The sequence below is a fragment of the Silene latifolia genome, chromosome 10 (genome assembly GCF_048544455.1).
Source record: "Silene latifolia isolate original U9 population chromosome 10, ASM4854445v1, whole genome shotgun sequence".
NCBI lineage: Eukaryota > Viridiplantae > Streptophyta > Magnoliopsida > Caryophyllales > Caryophyllaceae > Silene > Silene latifolia.
In genome coordinates this window covers 125,963,155-125,990,440 of record NC_133535.1, presented here as the reverse complement: position 1 = coordinate 125,990,440, position 27,286 = coordinate 125,963,155, and the positions used below count along the sequence as shown (strand labels likewise).

The following is a 27,286-nucleotide window of genomic DNA, read 5'->3' as shown; positions in this document are numbered from 1 at the left end:
CATAATACAGACTCACTCGAGGGTATAAAAACTTTCTCACTTACAGACTCATATTCCCTCATACCCAACTGTTTAACATGACTCGAAGATACAAACAACTGTGACGCCCCCGAATCAAACAAAACAAAGGTATGAACACCATTAACAAAAAAAGTACCAGTGATAACATGTGCGTCGTCCTCAGCTGATTTCTTCTCCATTATAAACAGCGTTCCACTGGTCTTCTGCCCACCTCCCTGGACAGTACTGGCTGAGGTGGTCGGCTTAGCACCCGACCCTTGATTGTTGTTGGTGTTCGTAGCTGGCTTCTAATAAGAATTATCGCCATTGCGGTTACCTCCACCGTTGTTGCTCTGACCTCCCCGGTTGTTCCATGACCCAGCTGGTCTGTTGCTCGCATAACTCTGTGTCGGACCCTGAGAATATATCCCCTGAGTCGGTCTCTCAAAACCTCCCGGCAACACACTGGTACACTCATGTCTCTTGTGGCCTACACCGCCACAGCCGAAACAGGTCATTCCCCAGCTACCGCTACCATTCCCACGGCCACGCCCAAAGGAAGCCCCAGCACTAAACTCCGAACCAGATGAATATGCTATAGCCTGAGTGTGGTTGCCCTTCTTGTAATTGGATTGGCCACCACCCTCACACTCAGCCTTTCTTTTCTCAGCTCCTCTCTCTCGGGTCATCTCTACCAGCCTCTCAGCTCTCCCGACCCTCTCATAAGCTTTCTTAACATCTGTAAGGATTCCCACGGGTAGCTTCTCCATTATCTTGGGGGTCAACCTCTTCTCAAACCTCAGAGCTAGGTTCTCATCACTCAATCCCATATCCTCAGCATACCTAGCCTTCTCATTAAACTTACGGTAGTACTCAGTCAGATGTAATCTTAAACTCATCGAACTCCTCTCTCAGCTTACTCCTCACATGCTCAGGTATAAACTCTCTCCTCATGGCCCTCCTGAACTCTTCCCAAGGTATAGCAGGTAACCCCTTCTTTGCATACATGTCCCTAGCATTCACCATTACCTTGTCCCACCATTCACCTGCCGCTTCTCTCAAGTAGAACGCAGCTTGTTCTACCCTCATCTCATCCGGATAATGCACCAAATCCAGGATATTCTCCATCTCTCTGTGCCAATTATCTAGAAGCATTGGCTCCCTGGTCCCCTTGTACTCTTTCGGGTTGAATCTCGCTATATGAATGCTGATCTTTCAATGATCAACCTCCTTATCCTTCCCCACTCTCTTTAAAGCTTCCGTAAGAGCATATTGGTGCTCCAACATCTTAACTATGTCATCGGTGGTCATGCTCTCAGCTCTAGCATACAGGGCATTTCTCTTAGGCGGCATCTTGAAACTATATAAGAAAAGGTAGACATGAACACGCATACTTTAACTCAAACACGTATATAGCCTGCACAGACCCCACTCGATCGAGTACCAAAACCCACTCGATCGAGTTGAGGCTAATCGATTGAGTGCCCAACATACTCGATCGAGTGCCTCTGTAATACTACGGATTTCTTAGGCTAAGTACTCGACCGAGTAGAGCCTACTCGGCCGAGTAGTGTAGATTGTGTAGTCTGTTTGGGTACTGCCGAGGAATACTCGGCCGAGTATGATGAATACTCGACCGAGTATAGAGGATACTCGGTCGAGTATACTATATACTCGACCGAGTATCCGGTCTGGCGGGTAATATTTCAGCGGTTTGACTCGGAAATAATTAGAACGATATATATTTCGTTAAGCAGTTTCCTAAACATAATTTATAAAACCTAATCATCGTGCGATGCTCTAATCACTCTGAATCTCTCCTCTATGTGTGTGGATAATCGTAGCAATCGCATTCGATCCTTTATTCCTCCGTCGGTAAGTCTTTATCCCCATGTTTGTTGATGATTATTCTAAGGGTTTACTTTATGTATGAATTGGGGGAAAATGGGATTGTGCAATGTGTAATTGTGTTATGTGATTATTGTATAGGAGAAGACTTCGTAGAGGAACCATTCTAGTTGCTTGATTCTCCATATTGCTATTGTTGCTAAGGTAGGGTTTCCCTTACTCAGTTACTGTTGATTGATTAAGATTGTGTTTGTTCTGTAATTGTTGTTATATGCTGATCATCGGAGTATGGGTGTTGTGGTGACGGTGGTAATGTGGTTGTGTTATGACGGTTGTGGTGTTGTGACAGCTGTGATGCTGTGGTGTGTGTGATTGTGGTGGAGTCACTTGCGGGAGTGGCTTCACACCCTAGTTCGCCCTCCGTGGAACCCGTCACGGGAGGGGATGTGCACATTAAAGGACAGGGATTGATAGTCGCTCGTTGATGAGCTGGACTTGGTGGGGATGGGCTGCAGTCCCCCACCGGCGGAGTGGATTACCTGTTGCAATGGGTAATCCGGCAGGGCTACACACTTCGGTGTGTAGTCAGTTACTGTGGAGGATGATCAGCCGGTTACATTATTTATCTGTCTTATCTTGATTGAACGATAACTGACCCCATGTTGTTGTTTTTGTAAAACCTGCGGTGATCCATTCGGGGATGGTGAGCAGATTATGACAGGTAATGCAGATGTTTAGCTATGGGACAGTCATGGGGAGTCATCACTTCGAGTCTAGCTTCCGCCGTCAAGAGACTTAGCTTGCATTCTTTGTAGTTGTTAGACCTTTTACAGGTATACTTTGGTTTGGTTTTGGAAACATGTAATCACTAACTCTTTATACTTTAATAAAGGTTGTTTGGAATTGGTAACTTTGATATACTAACCTCGGGAAATCGAGATGGTAACAATCTTTCATGCTATGGTAGTCCTTGGTAAGGTACCTTGGTATGAGGGGGTGTTACAAAGTGGTATCAGAGCCGACGATTCCGGCACCTAAAACTAATGCACCCAGTGAACTTAGGGAGTCTAAATAAAATGAACCCGGGGAGAGTTGTTTGGAGCTACCGCAAAGACTTGGGAGACGTCCCGAAGTCGCATTAAGGCCCTTACGATCTCAAGCCGTTCACATGGGAGAAAACTGTTGTATGTTTGAGTCATGTATGTTTGATACCTATAACGTGAATCTTGTGAAGTTATTGGAGGAATGGTGAAAGTGTTGGAACGTGGTAATATATGAAGGATGAATTGTGAATTTGTATACGATAGATCTTGAGCATGATATATGTCGAGCATGTTACCTTTTTAATACGTGACTTTCAAAATAGTAGTGGTTCATGTGTATATGATCATGATGATGTTAATGTTTGGTTTGTTCGTAGTAGAATGTGATTAAGGGCATGCGTCTATATATATATATATGAATGTTGTGTTTAGATTTTCATGTGGGTATGATAAGAGTTCAATTATGTACTGGTTTCTTGAAGTATTGAGTTGTTGTTGTTGCCTTATGCATGTTCAAATTGTTTTGGTTTAGAAAATTTGATTTGTATGAAGATCGATTACGGAAGGGTTATCTTAAAACTATCATAAGTCGAGTTCCAGTAATGATATTGCTGTGATTCCAAGTTGAGGTGATATCTTGTCTTCTTAAGATTCTAACGATAGGTCACACGCCCAAAATAACCAAGTAACGAGTGAGAGATGACTGTTTTACGAAAACGGGATGATGCTGAGAACTGTGTTGGTACTCGACCGAGTAAAGTAATACTCGACCGAGTAAGGGCTACTCGGCCGAGTATTCCCAATACTCGATCAAGTAATCCTCTGTGATAATTGCGTTCACTTCTAGAGTCGAAAACTCAGCCGAGTAATATAGGTACTCGACCGAGTATCCTGTACTCGACCTAGTATGCTATGTACTCGATCGAGTACCTCAGTGGGCGGCTATTTTGAGTCGGTGGCTATATTTGCACCTTAATTTTGAGTCGGTGGCTATATTTTCACCTTAATTTTTAAGTCGGTGGCTATGTTCTTACATTTGTTTTGAGTCGTGGGGTATGTGCACACGTATGTTTTGAGTCTTAATGCATTCTTTTATATATGCGACGGTCTTGATACGTAAGTTACCAAACGCTATGATAGGGAGAATTCCGGCTTATGAGGGAAAGGTGTTGGATATAAAGGACATGAGTTATATGTGGTTGTGAGGGATAGTGGAACAAGAAAAGAGTATATTGATGGGCTAATTGAGGTAAAGATCATGTTTTGTGAGATATGATGAGTAACATAATCGTGTGTTGAGTAATATAAAAGTAAGTGTATATAGGCAAGGGTGATGTAAGTGTAAAGAAACGTAAGAATGAAAGATTGAAATGAGGGATACGAATAGTGGTATATTGGGGTGTGTAAGGATTTATGGAGGGAGACGGTTAGGATTGAGTTGCTTAAGGATATATGTGATAAAAGGTCGCTATAGAGAGGTGGAAACGAATGGTGTATAGTGGGATCGAGTTATGCCGCGATGAGTAGATAGTGGTTGATTTGGGAATTTGGAATATCAAGAGTTGAGCCTAGTGTGTAATTCTTTGGGCAATTAACGGTATGAGATGAATTTTTTGTTTCCTAGAGATACGACAGGGAGATACGACTTATTGATCGAAGAGTAACCGTTAGTGTGTAGGCTTGATGGTGACAAGGGTGAGACAGAAGCAAGATGAGAAAGGATAAATGATAAGAAAGAATGATAAGATATTGATATGAATTAATGGAATTTGAGCTGTGGAGTAACAAGAAGGTAATCGGATTATTAAGGAGTTAGGTAGAAGAAGGAAGAAGATAATTACTGGATGGAGGTAAATTGGGAGAACGTTGATCAAAGTTATGGGACATGGAAATAAGGAATCAAGGAAAGGCAAGATAGCATTATGAGAGGATGTGAGTTAATAGTTATATAGGAATTCAGGACGACATGTTAGCTGTCGATCTTGAGGCATTAAGGGAGTAAGAAGCTGGTAGAGTGTTCATGCGATATGAGATTTTGGTGGGAGGTTAGGTTACGACGCGATAAAGGATAGAATTGAAAATAATGTTGAGGTGAATTTTTTTGGATTTGATGTTCGTTATTTGGGATGATAACCAAAGAGATGAAACGGATTGTGATATTAATAAATGATAGTAAGAGAGTAGTCATATGAAGGATGGTGGTGTCGTATTGTTGTCACTAGTGGTTGAGGATGATGTTATATTAAGAAAGTTAGTTGTCCTAATGGGGTTGATTCTGTGGAGACTGATCAGTAGGTATGGTTGTGAGGGAGTATAAGAGGTGGATATATGAGGTGTTCGCTAGAAGTTGGGTACTGATGATATGGCTACGCCCGCCGGGTGGTGATAATTGTGTGTATGAGAGGATATGTTATGAAGGGCACCTGAGTTAAGGGCACCTGAGTTAAGTCCGGATTGGAGGTATTCACTATCAAGTGGTAACTTACGTGATCAGGATTGGCTAGTTAGATTCGATTATGGATCCATGAGGTGTGTAAAACTTTGTGTGAGGTCCTGGCCTCACAAGTAATGGTGTGGCGTGATAGTTACGAGTCGTTATATGTGTGTTTCATGTCATATGTTATACTTATATGTGTATGTATGATATCTGTAAGTAATGGTGTGAGGTTCCGGCCTCAAGAGTCATGGTATGGATAATATTCATAAGGTTGGTATTTGTGATCCCGTCTAATGTGCCGCGTCGTGATCTAGTAGTGCAGTTTTAAGAAAGTCTTGTGGTCAAGGAAGTTATGCTGAGTCAGTGTTATGAGATTGTAAAAGTTGTGATGGCTATCGATGTGGTTTTGTGCACTGTGCACGGTAATTCGTGTTGTGATACGAGTATTTTCGTGTTGTCATCGATCGTTGTTTGTTTACTGCTATTTCTTGTCAGTGTCGGTCGGGGCATATAGACCTTTGTGTTGCTTCCCGATGTTTCTTACCAGTGTCAGCTTGGGAGTGATAATAGAGTATGGTATGAGAGAGAGTTGGGTATGGTGCTGTTGTTGTCATGGCATAGTAATATTCTGTTAATGGGACACCATTGTAAGAGGTTGTTGGAGTGCTTTTGATCTTGTGTTAGATGAGGCATTGGTGGACATAGTTGTGGAAAGAAATAGTGGAACATGTGTGGTATTGAACTGGAACTACAGGTGGTTTAGCACCTTTTCTTGGGACAGCGAGTACGGAGTTTTAGGACTTAGTATCATGTCAAGTCAAGGGTGAGTTTTGTGGTAATAGAAGAGATGAACTTGAGAAGTTAATGTGAGTATGTGTAACACTTGAGGATTGTGAGATAAGATTGTGGAGATGAGTGTATATGTATATAGAAGTATGTCGTTGTGTGGTAATGTAGAAGAGATGGAGTAGTGGTTATACTGAGGATTCTTTGATATATGTTATGGGAGTACAGATTAATTGGAGGCACGAGAACTGTTAGAGAAAGAGAGTCCTGGATATAGGAATGGTTGTAGGTCTTGAGGTTATAGTGGTTTATCGTTGACATGCGTTGATAATGAGGTTTATGGGAGGTATGGCAATGGACCTAGTATTAATGAGTTACAAGGACGTAACTTTTATCTTAAGAGGAGTAGGATGCGACATTGTACATGTTATAGTACTTTTGGAAGTTTGAGTGTTGGTGTAGAATAAGGATGGATTCGTGTTGTGGTTGATTTTATTACAGGTAATGGCAGTGCTCGTAGTAGTATGATGTTTAGGTGTGGGAGTAAACTTCGAGGACGAAGTTCGTTTTAAGGGTGGTAGAATGTAACATTCCGTTTTGATGGTTGATCTTGTTTGGTAGATTGTCTTGGTATTGAGGTGCTAGTGAGAGTTATTGTAGTGAGACAGAGTTGGCAACACTTATGTTATGGTTATTTGATGGTATTATGGAGTTAGTGTCGAGAGGCTATGTTGTAGTTGAGACAATATCGTAAGTCGTGTCGAGAGGCTATGTTGTAGTTGGGACGATATCGTAAGTCGTGTTGTGGAAGTAAGCTTGGTTGGTGGAGTTAGTGTTAGGTATCCTTGTTTTATAGGTTGGGTTAGAACTTCGGGGATGAAGTTCTTTTTAAGGGGGGAAGACTGTAATACTACGGATTTCTTAGGCTAAGTACTCGACCGAGTAGAGCCTACTCGGCCGAGTAGTGTAGATTGTGTAGTCTGTTTGGCTACTGCCGAGGAATACTCGGCCGAGTATGATGAATATTCGATCGAGTAGAGGATACTCGGCCGAGTATACTCTATACTCGACCGAGTATCCGGTCTGGCGGGTAATATTTCAGCAATTTGATTCGGAAATAATTAGAACGATATATATTTTGTTAAACAGTTTCCTAAACATAATTTACAAATCCTAATTATCGTACGACGCTCTAATCACTCTGAATCTCTCCTCTATGTGTGTGGATAATCGTAGCAATCGCATTCGATCTTTTATTCCTCCGTCGGTAAGTCATTATCCCCATGTTTGTAGATGATTATTCTAAGGGTTTACTTTATGTATTAATTGGGGGAAAATGGGATTGTGCAATGTGTAATTGTGTTATGTGATTATTGTATAGGAGAAGACTTCGTAGAGGAGCCATTCTAGTTGCCTGATTCTCCATATTGTTGTTGTTGCTAAGGTAGGGTTTCCCTTACTCAGTTACCGTTGATTGATTAAGATTGTGTTTGTTTTGTAATTGTTGTTATCTGCTGATCATCGGAGTATGGGTGTTGTGGTGACGGTGGTGATGTGGTTTTGTTGTGACGGTTGTGGTGTTGTGACAGCTGTGATGCTGTGGTGTGTGTGATTGTGGTGGAGTCACTTGCGGGAGTGGCTTCATACCCTAGTTCGCCCTCCGTGGAACCCGTCACGGGAGGGGATGTGCACATTAAGGGTCAGGGATTGATAGTCACTCGTTGATGAGCTGGACTTGGTGGGGATGGGCTGCGGTCCCCCACCGGCGGAGTGGATTACCTGTTGCAATGGGTAATCCGACAGGGCTACACACTTCGGTGTGTAGTCAGTTACTGTGGAGGATGATCAGCCGGTTACATTATTTGTCTGTCTTATCTTGATTGAACGATAATTGACCCCATGTTGTTGTTTTTGTAAAACCTGCGGTGATCCATTCGGGAATGGTGAGCAGATTATGACAGGTAATGCAGATGTTTAGCTATGGGACAGTCATGGGGAGTCATCACTTCGAGTCTAGCTTCCGCCGTCAAGAGACTTAGCTTGCATTTTTTGTAGTTGTTAGACCTTTTACAGTTATACTTTGGTTTGGTTTTGGAAACATGTAATCACTAACTCTTTATACTTTAATAAAGGTTGTTTGGAATTGGTAACTTTGATATACTAACCTCGGGAAACCGAGATGGTAATAGTCTTTCATGTTAGGGTAGTCCTTGGTAAGGTACCTTGGTATGAGGGGGTGTTACAGCCTCGACTCCAGAACCTAATCAGACCTCCTGATCATAAACATACTCGACCGAGCTGACCTGCCACTTGATCGAGTGGCCCCTACTCGATCGAGTGCCCCTATGTACTCGATCGAGTACCCAAAAACACGGTTCTGACCATAAAAACATCAAACTATCCACTCGATCGAGTCAGACCCACTCGATCGAGCACCCCACCTACTCGATCGAGTGCCCCCCACTCGATCGAGTCATACTGACTCGTATACACAACCCGCATGTTATCTTACTTTCCCATCTTATATACATTACTATACTTTCAATAATATAATAAATACTCATGCATTTCTAGCAACTCCTTATGCAACCAACAAACACTTTATTCATGTTATTGAAATGCCACATTATAAACACCCTACATGCTTCTTCATTCAATTCAACATATAAAACACACTCCCCCCCCCCTTCAACTTTTTAGCCATACTTTCAATTTCTCCACATCCAACATCCAACAATTCACCACACATGTCGTTAAGCACACATACAAACCAAAAGACAACACACACGACCCTGACACATACCCCCCATGTGACCGGTTCAAAATTGCAGGGCGAGTTCGCGACTTTAGGACGTCTCCCAAGCCTTTGCATTAGCTCCTACAACTTTTACCCCGGGTTCATTTTAATTGACTCCCTATGTTCATTAGATTCATTGGTTACAGGTTTCAGGATCGTCTCTCTGATACCACTTTGTGACACCCCCATACTCTAAGTGCCTTACCCGGACCACTCAGGTATAGAAATGTCACCATCTCGGTTTCCCGAGGTAATGATAATCAAATGACAATAACGAAACATAATTTAAATATTATAAAGTTTAAAGTGATTACAATCCAAATCCAAACTGATAAAAGTATAATACATGTCCTCAAAACCAAAAGTCTAAAACTACTCAAGTACAACAGCGGAAGACTCTAATCAGCTCGTGGTGACACATCCAGCTAGCCCATATGCCTCTAATCATACCTGCTCAACAACTGCTCACCATCCCCGAATGGATAACCACAGTTTTACAAAACAAAGACGGGGTCAGTACTAATCACACAATTATATAATCACAATAAGACAGAAATCAACACAGCTCAATCGTCACATCAACCCGAACTCCATCACCAACTCCACAATACTGACTACACAGTAAAGTGTGTAGCCCTGTCAGAGTACCCATCGCAACAGGTTACTCATCGCCGCCAGTGGGGGACCGCAGTCATTCCCACTTAAGCCCCGCTCATCTCCGTCGAGCGATAAACCCAAATCCATTAATGTGCACATCCCTTCTGTGGCGGGTTCCAAAGAAGGTGAATAATGGGCGTGAAGCCACTGCCGCAAGTGACTCCACTTAGCCAGGGACGCACCCCGAAGAACACAGATAGATACAATCAACAACAATCAACAACAACCAAATCCAACAACCATCACAATACGAATATGATACTTTACAACAATCACAAACAAATACCAAACCACATTATGTGACTAATACTGAGTAGGGAAAACCCTACCTGGAATGCAAACACAAGCAGACGATTTCAACAGCTGTATCAAAACCTCTCTTCTACGAATCCTCCTCCTATCACATGATCACATAATTACTACTAGCACAACTAACCATAAAAACCCCCAATCCCCCAAATTAGGGTTTAAACAAAGTTAATTAAATGCTATAAAATTGGTATGTAGATCTTACCCTTGACGCAAGGATCACAAGGACACAAAGAACGATGAAATCCGACCTCTCAAACTCTAGGATTTGTCAATAACACTGATGAAGCGAATAACGTAGTTTCAATCTCCTTTTTAAGTTTATTAGGTTTGTAAAAGTGTTTAATAAAGATGACGGTATAATATATATACTAATCCGCGTTATTAGCAAAACCCGTCAAAATAATACCCGTTAACCGACCTACTCGATCGAGTAACTAACGTACTCGATCGAGCGCCACTTACTCGATCGAGTACCCTACAGGCAGAATACTTTTTCTAAAATCAAAACACCCTTACTCGACAGAGTAAGGCCCACTCGATAGAGTACCCAGAGACTCATAAAACCGTAGTATTACAGTTTAAAATCGACTTCCGAGAGGAGGAGTGGGATGACCCGGAATTCGATGGGGGCTTAGTGACCTTAGCCAATGTTAGGATACCTTGGGAAAATGCATGTTTTTGGGGTAGTCGGGTGTTAAGCTAGGGAATCCGACCTTCGAACCCGAGAGGGGGGTTGGTGGGTAGTGCTAGTGTCCTATTGCGAACCCGAGAGGGGGTTTTTAGGCGAATTAGAGCCATCTCCTCCTTACTTGTCTACCCGAATAATTAGCCTAGGGAATCGTGATGTGGAATTATTAATTATTGTGGGAGAACCGATGTAATACTACGGTTTTATGAGTCTCTGGGTACTCTATCGAATGGGCTTACTCTGTCGAGTAAAGGTGTTTTGTTTTACGAAACAGTGTTCTGCCTGTAGGGTACTCGATCGAGTAGCCTTGGCACTTGATTGAGTAAGTGGCACTCGATCGAGTACGAAACTTACTCGATCGAGTAAGTCGGGTTACGGGTGTTAATTGACGGGTTTTGTTAATATAGCGGATTAATATATTATAAGTTCGTCATCTTCCTAAAACACTTTTGTTAAAACCTAATTCACTATTTAAGAGAGTTCGCAAGTACGTTGCTTTGTTCTTCCGCTTTATTGACAAATCCCGGAGCTAGAGAGGTCGGTTTTCGTTGTTCTTTGCATCATAGTGATCCTTGCGTCAAGGGTAAGATCCACGTACCATTTTTATAGCATTTGGTTGACTTTGTTTAAACCCTAATTTTGGGAATTTGGGGTTTTTATGATTTGTTGTGTTTGTAGTGATTGTATGATTATGTGAATAGGAGGAGGATTCGTAGAAGAGTCGATTTTGAGACAGCTGCTAGATCGTCTGCTGTTTGTGTTGCATTCCAGGTAGGGTTTTCCCTACTCGGTATTAGTTACATGATATGTGTGGTGATTGTGCTGTAGTTAGTGATTGTTGATTGATTCAGACGGTTGTGATTGTATATTGTTGATTGGTTCAGACGGTTGTTGATTTTGGTGTTATGGTTATTGTTTATCTGTCTGTGTTCTTCGGGGTGCGTCCTTGGCTGAGTGGAGTCACTTGCGGGAGTGGCTTCACGCCCATGATTCGCCTTCTGTGGAACCCGCCACAGAAGGGATGTGCACATTAATGGACTTGGGTTTATCGCTCGATGGAGATGAGCGGGGCTTAGGTGGGAATGGCTACGGTCCCCCACTGGCGGTGTGGAGTACCTGTTGCGATGGGTACTCTGGCAGGACTACACACTTTAGTGTGTAGTCGGTTATGAGGAGATTGATTATGGAGTTGGGATTGGATGTAACGATTGAGCTGTTTGGTACTTGTTTTATTGTGATTTATATTGTGTAGTTAGTATTGACCCCGTCTTTGTTTTGTAAAACTGTGGTGATCCATTCGGGGATGGTGAGCAGTTGTTGAGCAGGTTTGATTAGAGGCTTTTGGGCTATCTGGGATGTGTCACCACGAGCTGATTAGAGTCTTCCGCTGTCGTACTTTAGTAGTTTGAGACATTTGGTTTTGAGAAACATGTATTGTACTTTTATCAGTTTGGTTTTGGAATTGTAATCACCTAAACTTTATTACTATTTAAATTATGTTTCGTTATTGTCATTTGATTATCATTGCCTTGGGAAACCGAGATGGTGACGTTCTTATACCTGAGTGGTCCAGGTAAGGCACTTGGAGTATGGGGGTGTCACAACCGAGTTCTAGGCCTTTTAATCATTTGATTTACAACTTAATCATCTCTTGCTCATTTTTCCTTCTCTTGTTAAATTGCATTTTATTTTGTCTAGGTTTGTTGTTAGTTTAAAAACCCCATATAAATATTGTCGACTTAGCTAAACACAAGATTTAAAACGATTAATATTCTCCCATGCTCCTTGTGGATTTGACCCTCAATTAGTGCAACGAACTCGTCCACTTGCGAGGTTAAATTTGATACCATCACAAGACTAATTGGTTACATAAAATGCCACTCAATGACCCTTTCTAATTGGACAAGTATATAATAAAGCATTTTTACTTTTCTTTTATTGTACTTTTTATTGTTTTCTATTACTTTTCTTAATACTTGTGCATAAAGCATAAGTGTAATGTGGAATTGAATGGAGGTAGTATATATTATGGAGTGTTAAATACTAGCATATTTGTATTCAAGACTTTTTGACATGTGTGATCAATCAAATGTTAGTTTTGGTGTATGATAAGCGAGACGGAGAATTCAAGACGGAGTATATATTACTCCCTCTGTCCCGGTCATTTGTTGTCCTTTTTCATTTTTGGGTGTCTCAATCATTTGTTGTCCTTTCTATTTTAAGAATGAACTTGATGAGTAATTTGATCATCCTTATTCAACTTGTTCCACTTGCCATTTAGTTATTGGTCATCTCCTCTTTCATTGGTTTTTGTGTCAAAACCAAAGGACAACAATTGACCGGGACGGAGGGAGTATTAATTAGTCTCACTATAGACGGATATATCCGTCTAAAGTGAAAATGGGTCAAATATATTTAAAGTGGTGATATTTTTGGGCCCCACCATGCAACTTATTGCTTGTCTTATGCTTAAAGTGGTTGGATATTTAGTCCGTCTATAACTATAAATGAATATCTCTTGTCTATAACGAGAATTTGTGATATATTATGGAATGTTAGGATCTTGTTGTAATGTCGTGGGCTTTACGAGTGACCATTCCTTCACTTTGAGTTAGGCCCTATGAATTTGGTTTTGTGCTTCTTTTCAAATAGGGTCATATGGATAGTGTGGGTGGGTATAGAAGTGGCAATCGGGTTATTTGGGCTGGGTTAAAATGAGTTCGAGTTGTGTCGGGTCAATGACAGTTCAGGTTGGTTATGGGTTATATTAGGTCATATTAAACAGCCAACAGGTGGCAAGTCGGTCGAGTCATTAGCGGGTCAGTATCGAATTAGGTTATCAACTTATATTTTATCTTATATATTTAGTTTTTGATGAGTAATTTTATGTTTAAACAATGTGTATATTTTATCTTATATATTTAGTTTTCATGAGTAATTTTATGTTTAAACAATGTGTATGTGTATTAGTTTTAGTTTTGAGTGAAAACAATCAAGATGAATGTCAATTTAGTCTTATTTACATCATTATTAAGCTAGTTCATTATCGGATTATCCATCGGTTTGAGTCAATATAGGATCACGGGTTGGGTCGGCTCAGTTCAGGTCGAACTCTAGTTGGGAAAAATAACAATCAATCAATACTATATATTAAATCCAGAAACTAAGGGACTTCAATGTAATTAAAGAAAGTTATACAAATTAATTATACTATATAGTTTTAAATCAATAGCACCATGTGATGGACCCGATTAAGGGATCTCAATGCAAATATTATATAGTTTGGGTTAAAATTAAATTATTAGAAGCTTGGTAATTTCTTAAACATTTGTAAGAGACTAAAACATGGTCAATTTACTTAAAATAAAATAATTAATTAAGATGGTCAATTTCCTTAAAATAAATTAAGTAATTAAGATGGTCAATTTCAAGGAGACTACAAGAAACAAGATACTTGGTAATTTTCCTAAATATTTATAGAAGACTAGAAGATGATCAATTTCCTTAAAATAAAATAATTAATTAGTATAAACATGCACACTTATGGTATTAATTATTATCATCATAAAATATTAAATTTAAAATTTATGCAATTTTATTAAACTTTATAGTTTATTAGATGTATAAAGATGGTAATTATTTAACATACAAAAATATAATAAGTAGGTTATAAATAATTCAAGTTACATTTCATAATATATAATATTGCATAATTCTTTCGATTTGATTTAATGCATATATGTAATATATTTATATAAATATAAAATCATTTAAAAATTGCATGATTGATAAACAGTACCAATATAAGGACCCTTTTTAATGAATAGTACCAACATAAAAATTAATTTGTAAACAGTACCAGAATATTTACTTCGATCTACTAATAATACCAACTTACACTTTCCGGCCAAAAATGACATGAAATGACCTAAATACCCTTATTATTAATTAATTATTCTCTCATATTTCCCTCACCCTTGATATAAGACTATTTCAGCCACCGAGATGCCAACCCGTCCTTTTAAAATTACATGCATAAATAGTAAAAGTAATTTCGTCAGTAAAGAAAAGAAAAGAAATGTAGTAACATTGAGTTGGGTCGGGTTCCTCGGATCGGCTCGGCTTTTGCCAACTGTATGTGGGTGCCTCTTATGAAGAATGCAAGACTCTTTTATTTCTTCCATGCGGGACTTGGGTTGCTAGCCCAACAGGTCAATCAAAATTATCCCGCGGAAGTACACACCGATTTTCAGGTTCAAAGGCGAAGGTGGTTTCTTCATTTCTCAACCAATAAAAGACGGAAACAAAAGAAAAAAAAAGCGAACACAATATATAATAATATAATCGAGTGGCCTTTAGATTTATTGTTACAAATCAAAGAAACATGAGGAAGAGCATACAATTACTATATACTAGTATAGATCCCGCGCATACATGCGCGGTATTTATAGATCTTTTACTTACTTTATAATGTATTATTTAAGATTTAAGATTGACGTATTATTAATTTTTCATATTTAGAATTATGTAAATTCATGAAATGTATATTTTAATGAAATTTTTCATTACAAAACTAATGATTTCAATTGATAAATTATCTCAAATAATTTTAAAGTTTTTTTTTTGTCAAAAAATTAATAATATAAGTTCATAATTGTTTTATATGAACTAAATACTCGTACTTGGTATAAAAAATTATGCGAAACTAATAATATCAAAATTTTCGGTTTTTCATATACGAATTTTAGATTTATACCAGTTTTGTTTTATTTTTAAATTAAAAGATTATAATTTAAATAAAAAATTATAACGATTAAAGATTATATCTTAACTAAACGATAACAATTTAATAAAAATAGAGTTTTGTTTCCTTATTTAGCAAAAAAAAAGCGAACACAATATATAATAATATAATCGAGTGGCCTTTAGATTTATTGTTACAAATCAAAGAAACATGAGGAAGAGCATACAATTACTATATACTAGTATAGATCCCGCGCATACATGCGCGGTATTTATAGATCTTTTACTTACTTTATAATGTATTATTTAAGATTTAAGATTGACGTATTATTAATTTTTCATATTTAGAATTATGTAAATTCATGAAATGTATATTTTAATGAAATTTTTCATTACAAAACTAATGATTTCAATTAATAAATTATCTCAAATAATTTTAAAGTTTTTTTTTGTCAAGAAATTAATAATATAAGTTCATAATTGTTTTATATGAACTAAATACTCGTACTTGGTATAAAAAATTATGCGAAACTAATAATATCAAAATTTTCGGTTTTTCATATACGAATTTTAGATTTATACCAGTTTTGTTTTATTTTTAAATTAAAAGATTATAATTTAAATAAAAAAAATTATAACGATTAAAGATTATATCTTAACTAAACGATAACAATTTAATAAAAATAGAGTTTTGTTTCCTTATTTAGCCAACTAAATTTTATTCTGTTAGTAGTAAATAAAGGGGAATTCAAGTTGAAAAAATATTATCCTCTTTTTAAATGTCATAGAATTATTTATTGTATGAAATAAATCAGTATGCCTAGTCAAAGATAGGATATAATGAAACCCAAAGCCCAATATAGAGCAACTCATTTAGGCGGGAAAAATTGACAATCTCTTACTCTTTTAGTTTAAGGGGGATGGTGATGATAGTGTGAAACATAGTACACTTTCTCATAGTACGTACAACTCAATGACAAACACAAAATAAAAGAAAATAAAAAACAAATGAAAAACATACATAGACATTAACCATGCTTAAACTTAAAAAAGGCCATCTAATAATGTAAAAAGACACCATAAATATTGCAATAGGGATTACATTTTCAACAACATGCATGCATGTTAAATTGGAACTGGAGTGTTGTGACTGTTGTCTCCATCGGTCGAGCCCTGCATGCGAACAACAAATCATAAATCTTTAGTATGTATTCGTATAATATAATAGTTTCATAACATTATAGAAAATGAGATGTTGCCAATGAACGGAATTCATTTTGATAATATCATAAATCTCATTTTATTTCCCTTTTCTATCTTTTGAAGTCAAATGCCGGTAATACTAATTAAACCTTATAATTATAGTCGGACTGGTTATGTAATCCATGAACTTGTATTTTATCATATGAAACTACTACGTACTACCTGATTGGGAATACCAAGGATAGTTAAAATGAGAATAGTAGGCTTGAGGTCATTGACTTGGTGAGAAACGGCCATTGTTACAAATGATAATATATATTCAACAAGAAAATAAGATTTGTATGAAAGAGTAGTTCTTATTTGGTGATATGAATCATTTGTATGATCCTATTTATAGAGGTTACAAATTATTAAGATATAGTATATCATTATTTGTGAGTATTTTTAATTACAACTTGAACTAAAAAAAATTGAGGAATACTAATTGCTTAATCACATGCTGATAATTTCGAGAGATCACAAATTAATTTCCTTATGTATAAATGAATCTACCACCCCCGCTATGGCGCTATTTCTTCATCTTTTGATCCTAAGTTACTTCTTTTGTTTCGATTAATAATTATCTGTGTTTTAAAAACCCCTTTATTAGAGAATATTAGAATAGAATATTATATAGGATAGTATTAGAGAATATTAGAATAGAATATTATATAGGATAGGATATTAGGAAATATATTATTATGTGGAAAGATAATATTATGGTTATCAAAATATTATCTTAATATCCTATCCTATATAATATTCTATTCTAATATTCTCTAATACCCTTCACAAAAATGTCAAGTACTCCGTATTTGTTGTGCTGGAAGTAGTATTTTTTTACATTACTTTTGCTACAAACATTACCCCGGAATAGACATATCGTTTGCTTTAATCATAAAAAACTTTTGAACATGGAAACGCTTAGCAATTAGTACAATTTAAAACATTTACAATTTGAGTTATAAATTATGTTTTTTTATTTTTTTGTAAAGTTATAGCAATAGTAATGGAGTTTTTTATTTTTGGGGTTGCAATAAGAACTCAAAATAAAAAATTCTTCTATTGTAACTACAAGTTTGTTCTGTTAGGGTACAAACCAATGTCCCACATCGGTAGAATAAAGATGGAAGATCATCTTTATAAATGTATACAAAATATAATAGTACGAGACTTTTTGGGAAAGAGTTCAAAAGTAAATCTGTGGGGGTTGGGCTCAAAGCGGATAATATCATACTATTATAAATTGTGGACACTGGCGCAGCAGAGGCCCAACACAAGATATTCACGCTTAATTCTTAATCTTAAGAATTAAGTTCTAAAATAAGAACTTGTTTTGTTTATACATGAGAATTTGGTAAGAACTTGTTTTGTTTATACATGAGAATTTGGGGACCAATAAACATGACTTTGAAAATTGTAAATATCAATTACATATTTACTATTTTCCATTTAAAGACTCTATAAAAATGTCATCTATTGTGAATAAAAATTCTTAAAGATTGGAATTAATGAAATGTGACAAGACAAAAGAAGAACTTAAAGTTCTTCTTTTGCTATTGCTTTTAGAGAGTTATTCTATTCGAGCTGGCTTTATACCTACGTTAAATAACTACCAACGTCCGAAGATGTCTTAGTCTAGTTGTTAAAACGAATATATTGTAGACAATTGGTCTCAGATTCAAACACCTTCCCCTCTATTATAATGCGACTAAGTGTACACTCCGTTAAAAAAAAGTGAAATAACTTTGAAAATATACCAAGCACGAAGTGATTGAGATGACTTTAAAGTCACTTTAATTAGAAACTTTGAAAGAGAACTTATAGTACAATCTTGTACTCCATTAACTTTATAATAGAGTGATTGAGATGACTTTAAGGTCACTTTAATTAGAAACTTTGGAAGAGAACTTATAGCAATTGAGTTTCTCTCCATTTATTCCTCTCTTTATTTTCTTCCATTTCCTATTAATGATCTAAATTCCGCTTCAAAACAATCTAACGGTCAGTTGAATAAAAAGGTTGAAAGTAACTTTAAACTCATCTCAATCACTCTATTATAAAGTTAATGGAGTACAAGATTATACTCCACTATAAGTTGAATGGAGAGGATCCCCTCTCAACTTAAAGTCACTTTAATTAGAAACTTTGAAAGAGAACTTATAGTATAATCTTGTAACAAACATTAACTTTATAAAAGAGTTAAACGATACCTATGCTCCTCTTTTAGAGCTTGCGTAAAAATGTATGAAATAATTAGGGGTAGATTTTAATTAGGAGATAATTACTAAATAACTAGGTCTTTTTCTTTTTAACTTAATTTCAGTTCTTATAAATTCAGTTTAGTTCAATTTAATTCAACATTATTGCTATTATTATTAAATAATGTTATTTTTTATTTTTTATTTTTCATTTTTTACATTTAATATAAATATAAATATAAATATAAATATAAATATAAATATAAATAATATTATTATTATTATATTTTTATATCACAATATTAAATATTAAATATTATTTTACTATAATTTTTATTATTACAAATATTAATATTTAATATTATATTATTTTTTTTATATTTATAATTATTGTTATATTTATTTTACGGAAATTTTCCATGGTACCTCTTAGTTTTGTCAGATTTTTCATGGTCCCCTGCTTTTAAGAATCTGCCCATAGTGCCCTTGAGGTTACATTTTTGTGCCTATGATACCCCTTAACGTAACCGCCGTTAAAAAGACGTTAAATTTTGATGACGTGACAATAATTAGTAATTAAAAATTAATAATAAATATGAAATAAAAATAAAAATCTGAACATTTCCCATAATAGCCCTGTGTTTTATACATTTTTTTCTCAGATATCCCTAAGTTATAGTAACAAAGAAGCATCATGTTCTACCATTACAACTCACCAACTACGAGTATAAAATTAGCAAGTTCATGTATTTGAGAAGAGTTTTTGTAGTAAATAAATCTTGACTTATTTGGTTATATGTTAATTCAGTAAAAGAAGCTCGACAAATGCCCAATATGATTATGTTAGCTAAGAAAAAGATTTGAAGAATAAAGTTAATGATAATAACATGAAGGCAAATATGAAAATTATGCTTAAAATCTTATATTTTAACATATATAAAAATAACATTGATTATTTACGTGTTGATGTTGAGTAAAAGTAAATCGAGATAACACATAGAATGATAACAAAGTGACCCCATTATCATCTATTACATTCCTCAAATCAGAAGTTAGTGGGAAAAACTGAAAAATGTATAAACTCAAGGATACCATGAAAAAATTGTTACATCTTAAGAAATATTTGAAACAGAATGTATAAATCACAGGGTACCATGGTCTGGTGCCACCGACCAATTATTACATCAGACGTTTGTTGAACTGAAAGTTGTTAAAAGTTTATAATATTGAAGGGTTCAATTATTGAATAGGTAACGTTTAGAGCTGATCAAAAGCGGGCTTGGGCCGGACATGGGCCAGGCCTAGCTGCTAAAAAAGTGTCCGGCGGGCTGTATTTAATAGCCCGAGCCCGCTAAGCGGGCCATTTTCCACTGTCCGTACCCGCCCACTTCAAGAGAGCGGGCCGGCCCGTGGGCCTAACTAAAATAAAATACAAAAATTAGTGTTATTAGTAAACCACGAGTTTGTTATAGCTACATCCCCTAAATCTTAACAATTATCTTTAAAAGTCTACCCTTAAAAAAGTATACTAATTTTCAAAAGATAAGTTTACTAATTTTGGAAAAAAACACAAATTTGGCAATGTTCTACTACAAACATCAAAAGTTCATTTTTGCCTCGGTATTTGTGCGGCACTGTTAGCGGTTACATACACTCCCGTGTAAATACTTGAAAGGTACTATCTTTATACGACAATCCTGTTAGCATGTCCAATCTCGGAGAATCTTTATACGACAAGTGTAAATACCGACAATCTCCCACTTATACATAAGACATAAGTATTCATTTGCGCTACCTAATTGATTTAGAGTGTACACATTGAAAATGAAATGAGCATAGAACGTCTGAGATTGAGGGTTTGGGACTTTTATGAGGTTACTAATAATAGCGGGCCTAGCAGGCCGCCCATGAGCAATTTTGTTTAGTCTAAGCCCGTCCATTTATTCTAGCGGGCCGAATTTTCTTGTCCGTTACCCGTTTAATTTTTGATTTTTCTTGTCCAAGCCCGCTATTTTAGCGGGCCGAACGGGTCGGCCCGCACTTGATCAGCTCTAGTACTACTACATATATCCGTTTCAATTATTTATTTACCCTTAAGTAAAGCACCTAAGACAAAAAAAACAAATAATTTATTTTATTTTTGGTAAATATGATGGGCAAATAAATTATTGGGAATAAGAGAGTAGTTGCAAATAAATTAATAGTACAACATATCCATCTAAATCATTTTTATTAAAATTGTTTTTGTTTGGCTAAAATCGCGGTTTTTCATAATTGGTTTTATTTTTAGTAATGTTCATATTCTTATTGACAAATTCTTATTTCAGACGGACTATTTCCGTCCGAAATTATGATGGAGTAAATGTGGCTATTTTGCGCTAAAATGTAAATATTTCCTAATAAAATGTTGCCATTAATTTGTTGAAAATTGATCGTTTTAGTTACAACATTTTGCCATTAAATGATTTCTTTTTATTACATTTTTAATTGAGTCGAAGTCCTTGTTTTTTTGCCTGAAACCTTCTGAATCGAGCTGAACTGAGCTGAAATAAATTTGAGTAAGAGTTAATTTGTGAAGATAAAAGTTAAACTGAATTGAATTGAACTGAACTGGATGAAACTAAACTGAACTTAATGAAGTTAAACTGAACTAAAATAAGCTAAAATTAAATTCAAAAGAACATAGCCTAATACCTAATAAATTTGTCATAGTAAATTAGTAATATTATAAAATAATTGGTAGGTAAGTGGATTTGAGGTCATTATGGTTTAGAATACACCCGTTGGTCCACCTCCCATGCGGCCATGTCGAGAACATATTTTGTGCCCTTGCCCGCCTTGCCAGCCACCTAAGTTGTAAGTACTACCCTCTTGTTATAACCGCTTTCAAAATTTAATTGTATACACTAATACCCGCTTCATTAACATCTCTACTTGGAGCCCAATTCCTATCCCTACTCTTTTTGTTCACAAGCACAACCCAATATAATTAGCAAACATTGTAGGAACATGCACATCTAAGCACCCCCAATTCCTATCCCTATGTATGGATTCCGATTTGTTGGAGTCCGTTAAACATCTTTTTAGGGACTGTATTGTGGTCAGAAGGCTGTGGGCTTTATCTCCGCTTGTATTAATTCAAATCACGTGGAAAATGTTCCCTTACTTGAATGGATTCTTAACTGGCTTGCTCTCTTCTCTAAGATGGACGACTCTTGTTCACGTATCATTACCTTTCTTTCTATCCTTTGGAGTATATGGTGTATCAGAAACCATATCATTTTTAGGGTATTGTCTTCTCGGTTGATCACTTCTTTAGACTACAATCTAATGCTGCTCAAACTGCTCTTTTGGCTTTAGACTTGCCGGTTCATTTTTCTACTAAATTCTCTTTCACCGACTATGATTCGACTTCTCTTCAAATTGATAACATTAAGAACGGCTATCCTTTTTCCTTAATGGGCGATAATAGCAAATGTCAAAAGGTTCGGGCAAAGGTAGATGCTAGCTGGATGCATTCTCTCAAGGCATCTTATGGTTGGGTGGTTTATGGATTGGATGGGCCGTGTATCAATATGTCTTCTTTTGACGGATGGGCAGAAGCTATTGGTACTCAAAACATTCTAGATTGGGCGGCTCGTTCTAATATCCTACGTTTTGGAGGTATCCTCTGACTGTCTCCAAATTATTCTGCAGATTGCAGGCGTCGTGAAGCATCACCATCTTACAAAAGGAGTTCTTCAAGATATTGCTATTTTACTAACTTTTTTTCATTGTAATCTAAATAAGGTTGCCCGTGGCCTTGTTAGAAGGGCAATGAATTTGTAATTGGTTTTATTTTACTGCTGTCAAAAAAAATAAAGGCATTGACTGTGGTATATTTGAGAAATACTATCTACCTTCTCCTTCCAACCTTCTCTTCTACGTTCTCTTCTTACCACCGATTAAAATACTAGTGTAGATCCCGCGCAAATGCGCGCGTGATAAATATAGGCCTTTTAATTTTTAGTGCATTAGTTATAGATTTTAGGTTTATATCTCACGAATTTTTATAAAAATAACTAATATTAAAATAAATCAAAAGAATTGAATAATTCCATAAATTGTGTTTTTTTATGAAAATATTTTAATTACATCAACTTATTTTTAAAAAAATTCCTTTTTCGTCATGAAATTAATAATAGGAATACAGTTGTTATGTATAGATTATTTTAAATGGAAAATTTGCTTAATAAATGAAAATATAATTTATTTCTATATATAATTTGAGCACTTTGGAGGGAAAACTTTAGAGAAGTTATATTCTCTTAGCATATAGGAGGATTTATATTTTTTAAATTTGCACCTCACTAATATTTATTAGTTCACTCCATTGTATTTTGATATGAAACAAAAAATTGAAATGGAAAACTAATAAAAAAATGTATTTAAGTTGTGAATTTATTTTAGTGAATGTTTTTTGTCACGAAGCTAATAGTTAGATTGTGTCAAGTTATTCTATACAATAATAATTATTACATTACTGAAAAATTTAGCAACTTATACTTTATAGTTTGATATCAATTTTATTTTATTTTAATTAAAAAATTATAATTATGAATTTATTTAAAAAATGAGAGAGTATTCATAAGAATATATATATTCATTGAAAAGATATAATAATGTAATGAAAGAAAATTTTATTTATTACTTTATTTAGCTAGATGCTTTTTAGAGGGAAAACTAAGAGAATTTTTATTCTCTTAGTAGTAGGGGGATTGTTTACTTCCTTCTTCTACATGTCTTGTGACCCCACCTGAAATATATATTAATTTAATTAGTTGTGAGAGGACGAAGGGAGAAGGTTGGTACTAACGTTCTATATTGGCTAGAAGTAGTCAATGAGTTTTATAATTGGATTTTTCTAACATCTGCCTTAAGGGCACATATTAAGAAGCCATAAAAGGAAAGATTCTCAGGATAATTTCATGATAAACTTAGAGATGAACTCATTATTGCCATTTTTAATAAAATTATCCTGAGAATGAGTTAAGGGTAAGATTGGTACCTGAACTTTACTTTTTTTCCGGTTAAGGGTCTGAACTTTGTAACTTTATAGTTAAGGGTCTCAAATTTAACACTGTTAACTTTTGGTGTTAAATCTACCTATAAGTCTATAACAACCCATATTGTTCCCGAATTACAAAAAAAAAAAAGAAAAAAAAAGTTATATCAAAATATACTACCCGTCTACACTTCATCCGGAACTAATTTACATAATCCGTAAGACAAATGGTTAAGATAAAAAGTTTCTCATGTAATCTTTCATTCTTTCGCCCTTTTTCCAACACAAAAATAGCACCATATAATCATAATTATATGAGAAGATAATTTTGATCAAAGTAAATTCATACTCATAATCCGGGTTATACAATTAAATCAATATATACACAATTAACCACTCCGTATAAGTTATTAGAAATGAGAAGTGATTATATATTAGTCATTTCTTTTTTTTTGGTGAAATGTGAGAATTATATAAATATTAAAAAGATAATTACATTATGGTGATCATACACAAGATATCATTCTATAAGACGCATTCTAACAAGCCAATCACGTTCTGCAATAGTCATCATTGTTTTTTCCCGGGTTCGAACTCTTGATCTCATATCCTCCAACATTGTACCTGCCACAATTTTTGGACTAACCAAAACCTTCTCATTCCTGCTTTTATTTCTCTGTTGCCATATCTGGTACAAGAGGCTCATCACCATAGCATTTTGTATTCCTCTCTGAAGTACAGTACCTGTTCTACGCATGCACCAGTCCATCACATCCCTGACAGGAAACACCCAAGTAGTTTTCTTGTTCAGCTCCCGTACAATTCTTCTACTATAGAGGCAGTCACAAAACAAATGCTCAATATTTTCAGAAACTAGGCCACACAGGTAGCACTTGTCCTCAATATCCACCCCAAAACTAACTAATCTAGCAGCTGTATTCAATGCCTCATGAGCAACCAGCCAACCCAAGAATTGATGCTTAGGTAAGGCCCACCCATTCCAGACTGCCTTATCCCATTGAACTCTTGGCCTTGTCCCTCTGAACCAGGCATAACAACCAGCTGGAGTAAAACCTCCTGGTTGAACATTCCACTGTCCATTGACATAACCAGTCCTCATTTCTTCCTTAACCTTGCATATTCTCCTCCATACCCAGCTTGAGTTCGAACTAGGTTTGTATTCCATCCACTCCTGACCCTTAAGATAATTATTTTGCACCCAGTGAACCCAAATTGAGTCTCTTTGCGTAGAAACCCAGTCCACCAGTCTTCCTACCATGGCCTTATTCCAAGATTCCTGATCCTTGAGCCCCAAACCACCTTCATCTTTAGGTCTACAAATAGTGTCCCATCCCACAAGAGGAGTCCTCCTATAATCTGCTGAGTTATCCCAGAGGAAGTTTCTACAGACTGCTTCAATGTTTTTGATGATTCCTTTGGGGATGACAAACATAGATGCCCAGTAAGAATGTAGAGAATTAAGCACACTCTTGACTATTACTAACCTTCCTGCATAGGAGAATTTTCTTGCCCCATACCCATGTATCCTAGCACATATTTTATCCACAAGGCACTCACAATCTTGCTTTTTGAGTCTTGTAGTCTGGATTGGCATACCAAGGTATTTGAATGGGATGCTCCCTTCACTGAATCCAGATATCTGCAGTATCTCAGACTTTAATTGCTCTGGCACATTCCTGAAATAAGCACTAGATTTTGAGGCACTAACTTGCAGTCCAGTAGCATTAGAAAAAGTAGCAAATGACTGTAACAACAGCATCATAGAGTTGGCATCCCCTTTACTGAAAAGCATGACATCATCAGCAAACATAAGACTAGTAAGCCTTTGTTTCTTGCACATAGGATGGAACTTAAATTCATACTTTGATGAGGCATATTGCAAGGTACGAGTCAAATACTCCATACACATTGTAAAGATCAGGGGGGAGAGAGGATCCCCCTGTCTTAAGCCCCTCTTCCCCTGAAAGTAACCAAACATTTCACCATTTATAGAGAGTGAGAAGGTAGTTGTAGTTATGCATTGCAGTATCATAGCTTTGAATTCAGGAGGGAAATGTAGCTCTTCCAAAAGATTCTCAACAAAACACCATTCTACTGTATCATAGGCCTTCTACAGGTCTATTTTGAACATACACCTTGCAGAAGCATGAGGCCTTTCATATAACCTGATCAGATCTTGACAGATTAGTATGTTCTCCTGGATGCTTCTCTGCTGTATAAAAGCTCCCTGATTCTGTCCAACAATTTGTGGTAACACTTCAGCTAACCTGGAACATAGCAATTTTGATATGACCTTGTACACAACATTACAACAAGCAATTGGCCGGAACTGAAGCACACTCTTTGGCCTATCACACTTGGGAATAAGTGTAACATTCGTGGAGTTAAACTGTTTGAGGAGCTGCCTACTCTGGAAGAAATCTTGAACTGCTCTTATAACATCCCCTCCTATCTCCCCCAAGCATCTTTAAAAAACTTGCTTGTGTATCCATCTGGCCCTGGTGACTTAATGTCAGGAATACTAAATAGAGCCTCCTTAATCTCTTCCCCAGTTACAGGCTTCCTTAGGCTATGCCAGTGGTCAGCATTACATACAGGTCCTTGAGCAATGATTCTCCTATGAATCTTCTTAGTTTCTCTACTTGATCCTAGCAGAAGTTGATAGTAGTCAATAAAAGCCTTCTGAATTTGCTCCTGAGTATCACACACCTTGCCATTCATGTCCTCAACCATTGCAACCTTATTCATATTCCTCCTCCTTTTCAGCATGCCATGAAAATATGAACTGTTAGCATCCCCATCCTTAATCCATTGATGTTTAGACTTTTGAGAAAGAAAACTTTCCCTGGCCTTTGCTAACTCTTGCAGTTTAATAGAAGCTTCATATTCTTCAGTGATTTTTTGCACATTAGTAGGATCCCTGTTAATCCCTTCCTGCAACCCCTCCACCTGTTTCTGGAGGATCGTAGCTGCATTTTCAATATCACTGAAACACTCCTTATTCAACTCCTTAAGGACAACTTTCATATTCTTCAGATTTTTTGCCAACCTGAACATAGGAGTACCAGTGAAGCCAGCATCCCAATTCTCCCTCACCAAAGGAATAAACTTCGCTGAACCACCCCACATGTTATAATATTTGAAGCTTCTTTTACCCTGACTTTGATTAGTGCTCTTTAACAGGCATGGTGTATGATCCATCAAACCCTCAGGCATGAAGTGTGCATATATATCAGTAAAAGAGTCACACCAATCTTGATTGACCAAGAATCTATCAATTCTACTATATATTCGTTCCTCAGGTTTTTGCTTATTGTTCTAGGTATACAAGGCCCCTACTGCAGCAATATCCACTACACCACAATCAACAACACATCTTCTAAATGGTTCCATTTCACCAGCTGGAGTATTACCCCCCACTCTCTCTGAAGCATTCAACACACAGTTAAAGTCTCCTACAATTGCCC

At 36.4% G+C, this 27,286-nt stretch overlaps 1 protein-coding gene across 1 annotated transcript; it reads right to left on the bottom strand.

Moving 5' to 3' along the window:
• Positions 1-24,318: 24,318 nt before the first annotated feature.
• Positions 24,319-26,948, bottom strand: LOC141608172 (uncharacterized). The gene is made up of 3 exons (XM_074427535.1): positions 26,300-26,948; positions 25,985-26,052; positions 24,319-25,779 (listed from the first exon to the last, which is right to left on the bottom strand). Exons 1-3 carry the CDS (start codon positions 26,946-26,948, stop codon positions 24,319-24,321), a joined length of 2,178 nt encoding a protein of 725 aa, XP_074283636.1.
• Positions 26,949-27,286: the final 338 nt, after the last annotated feature.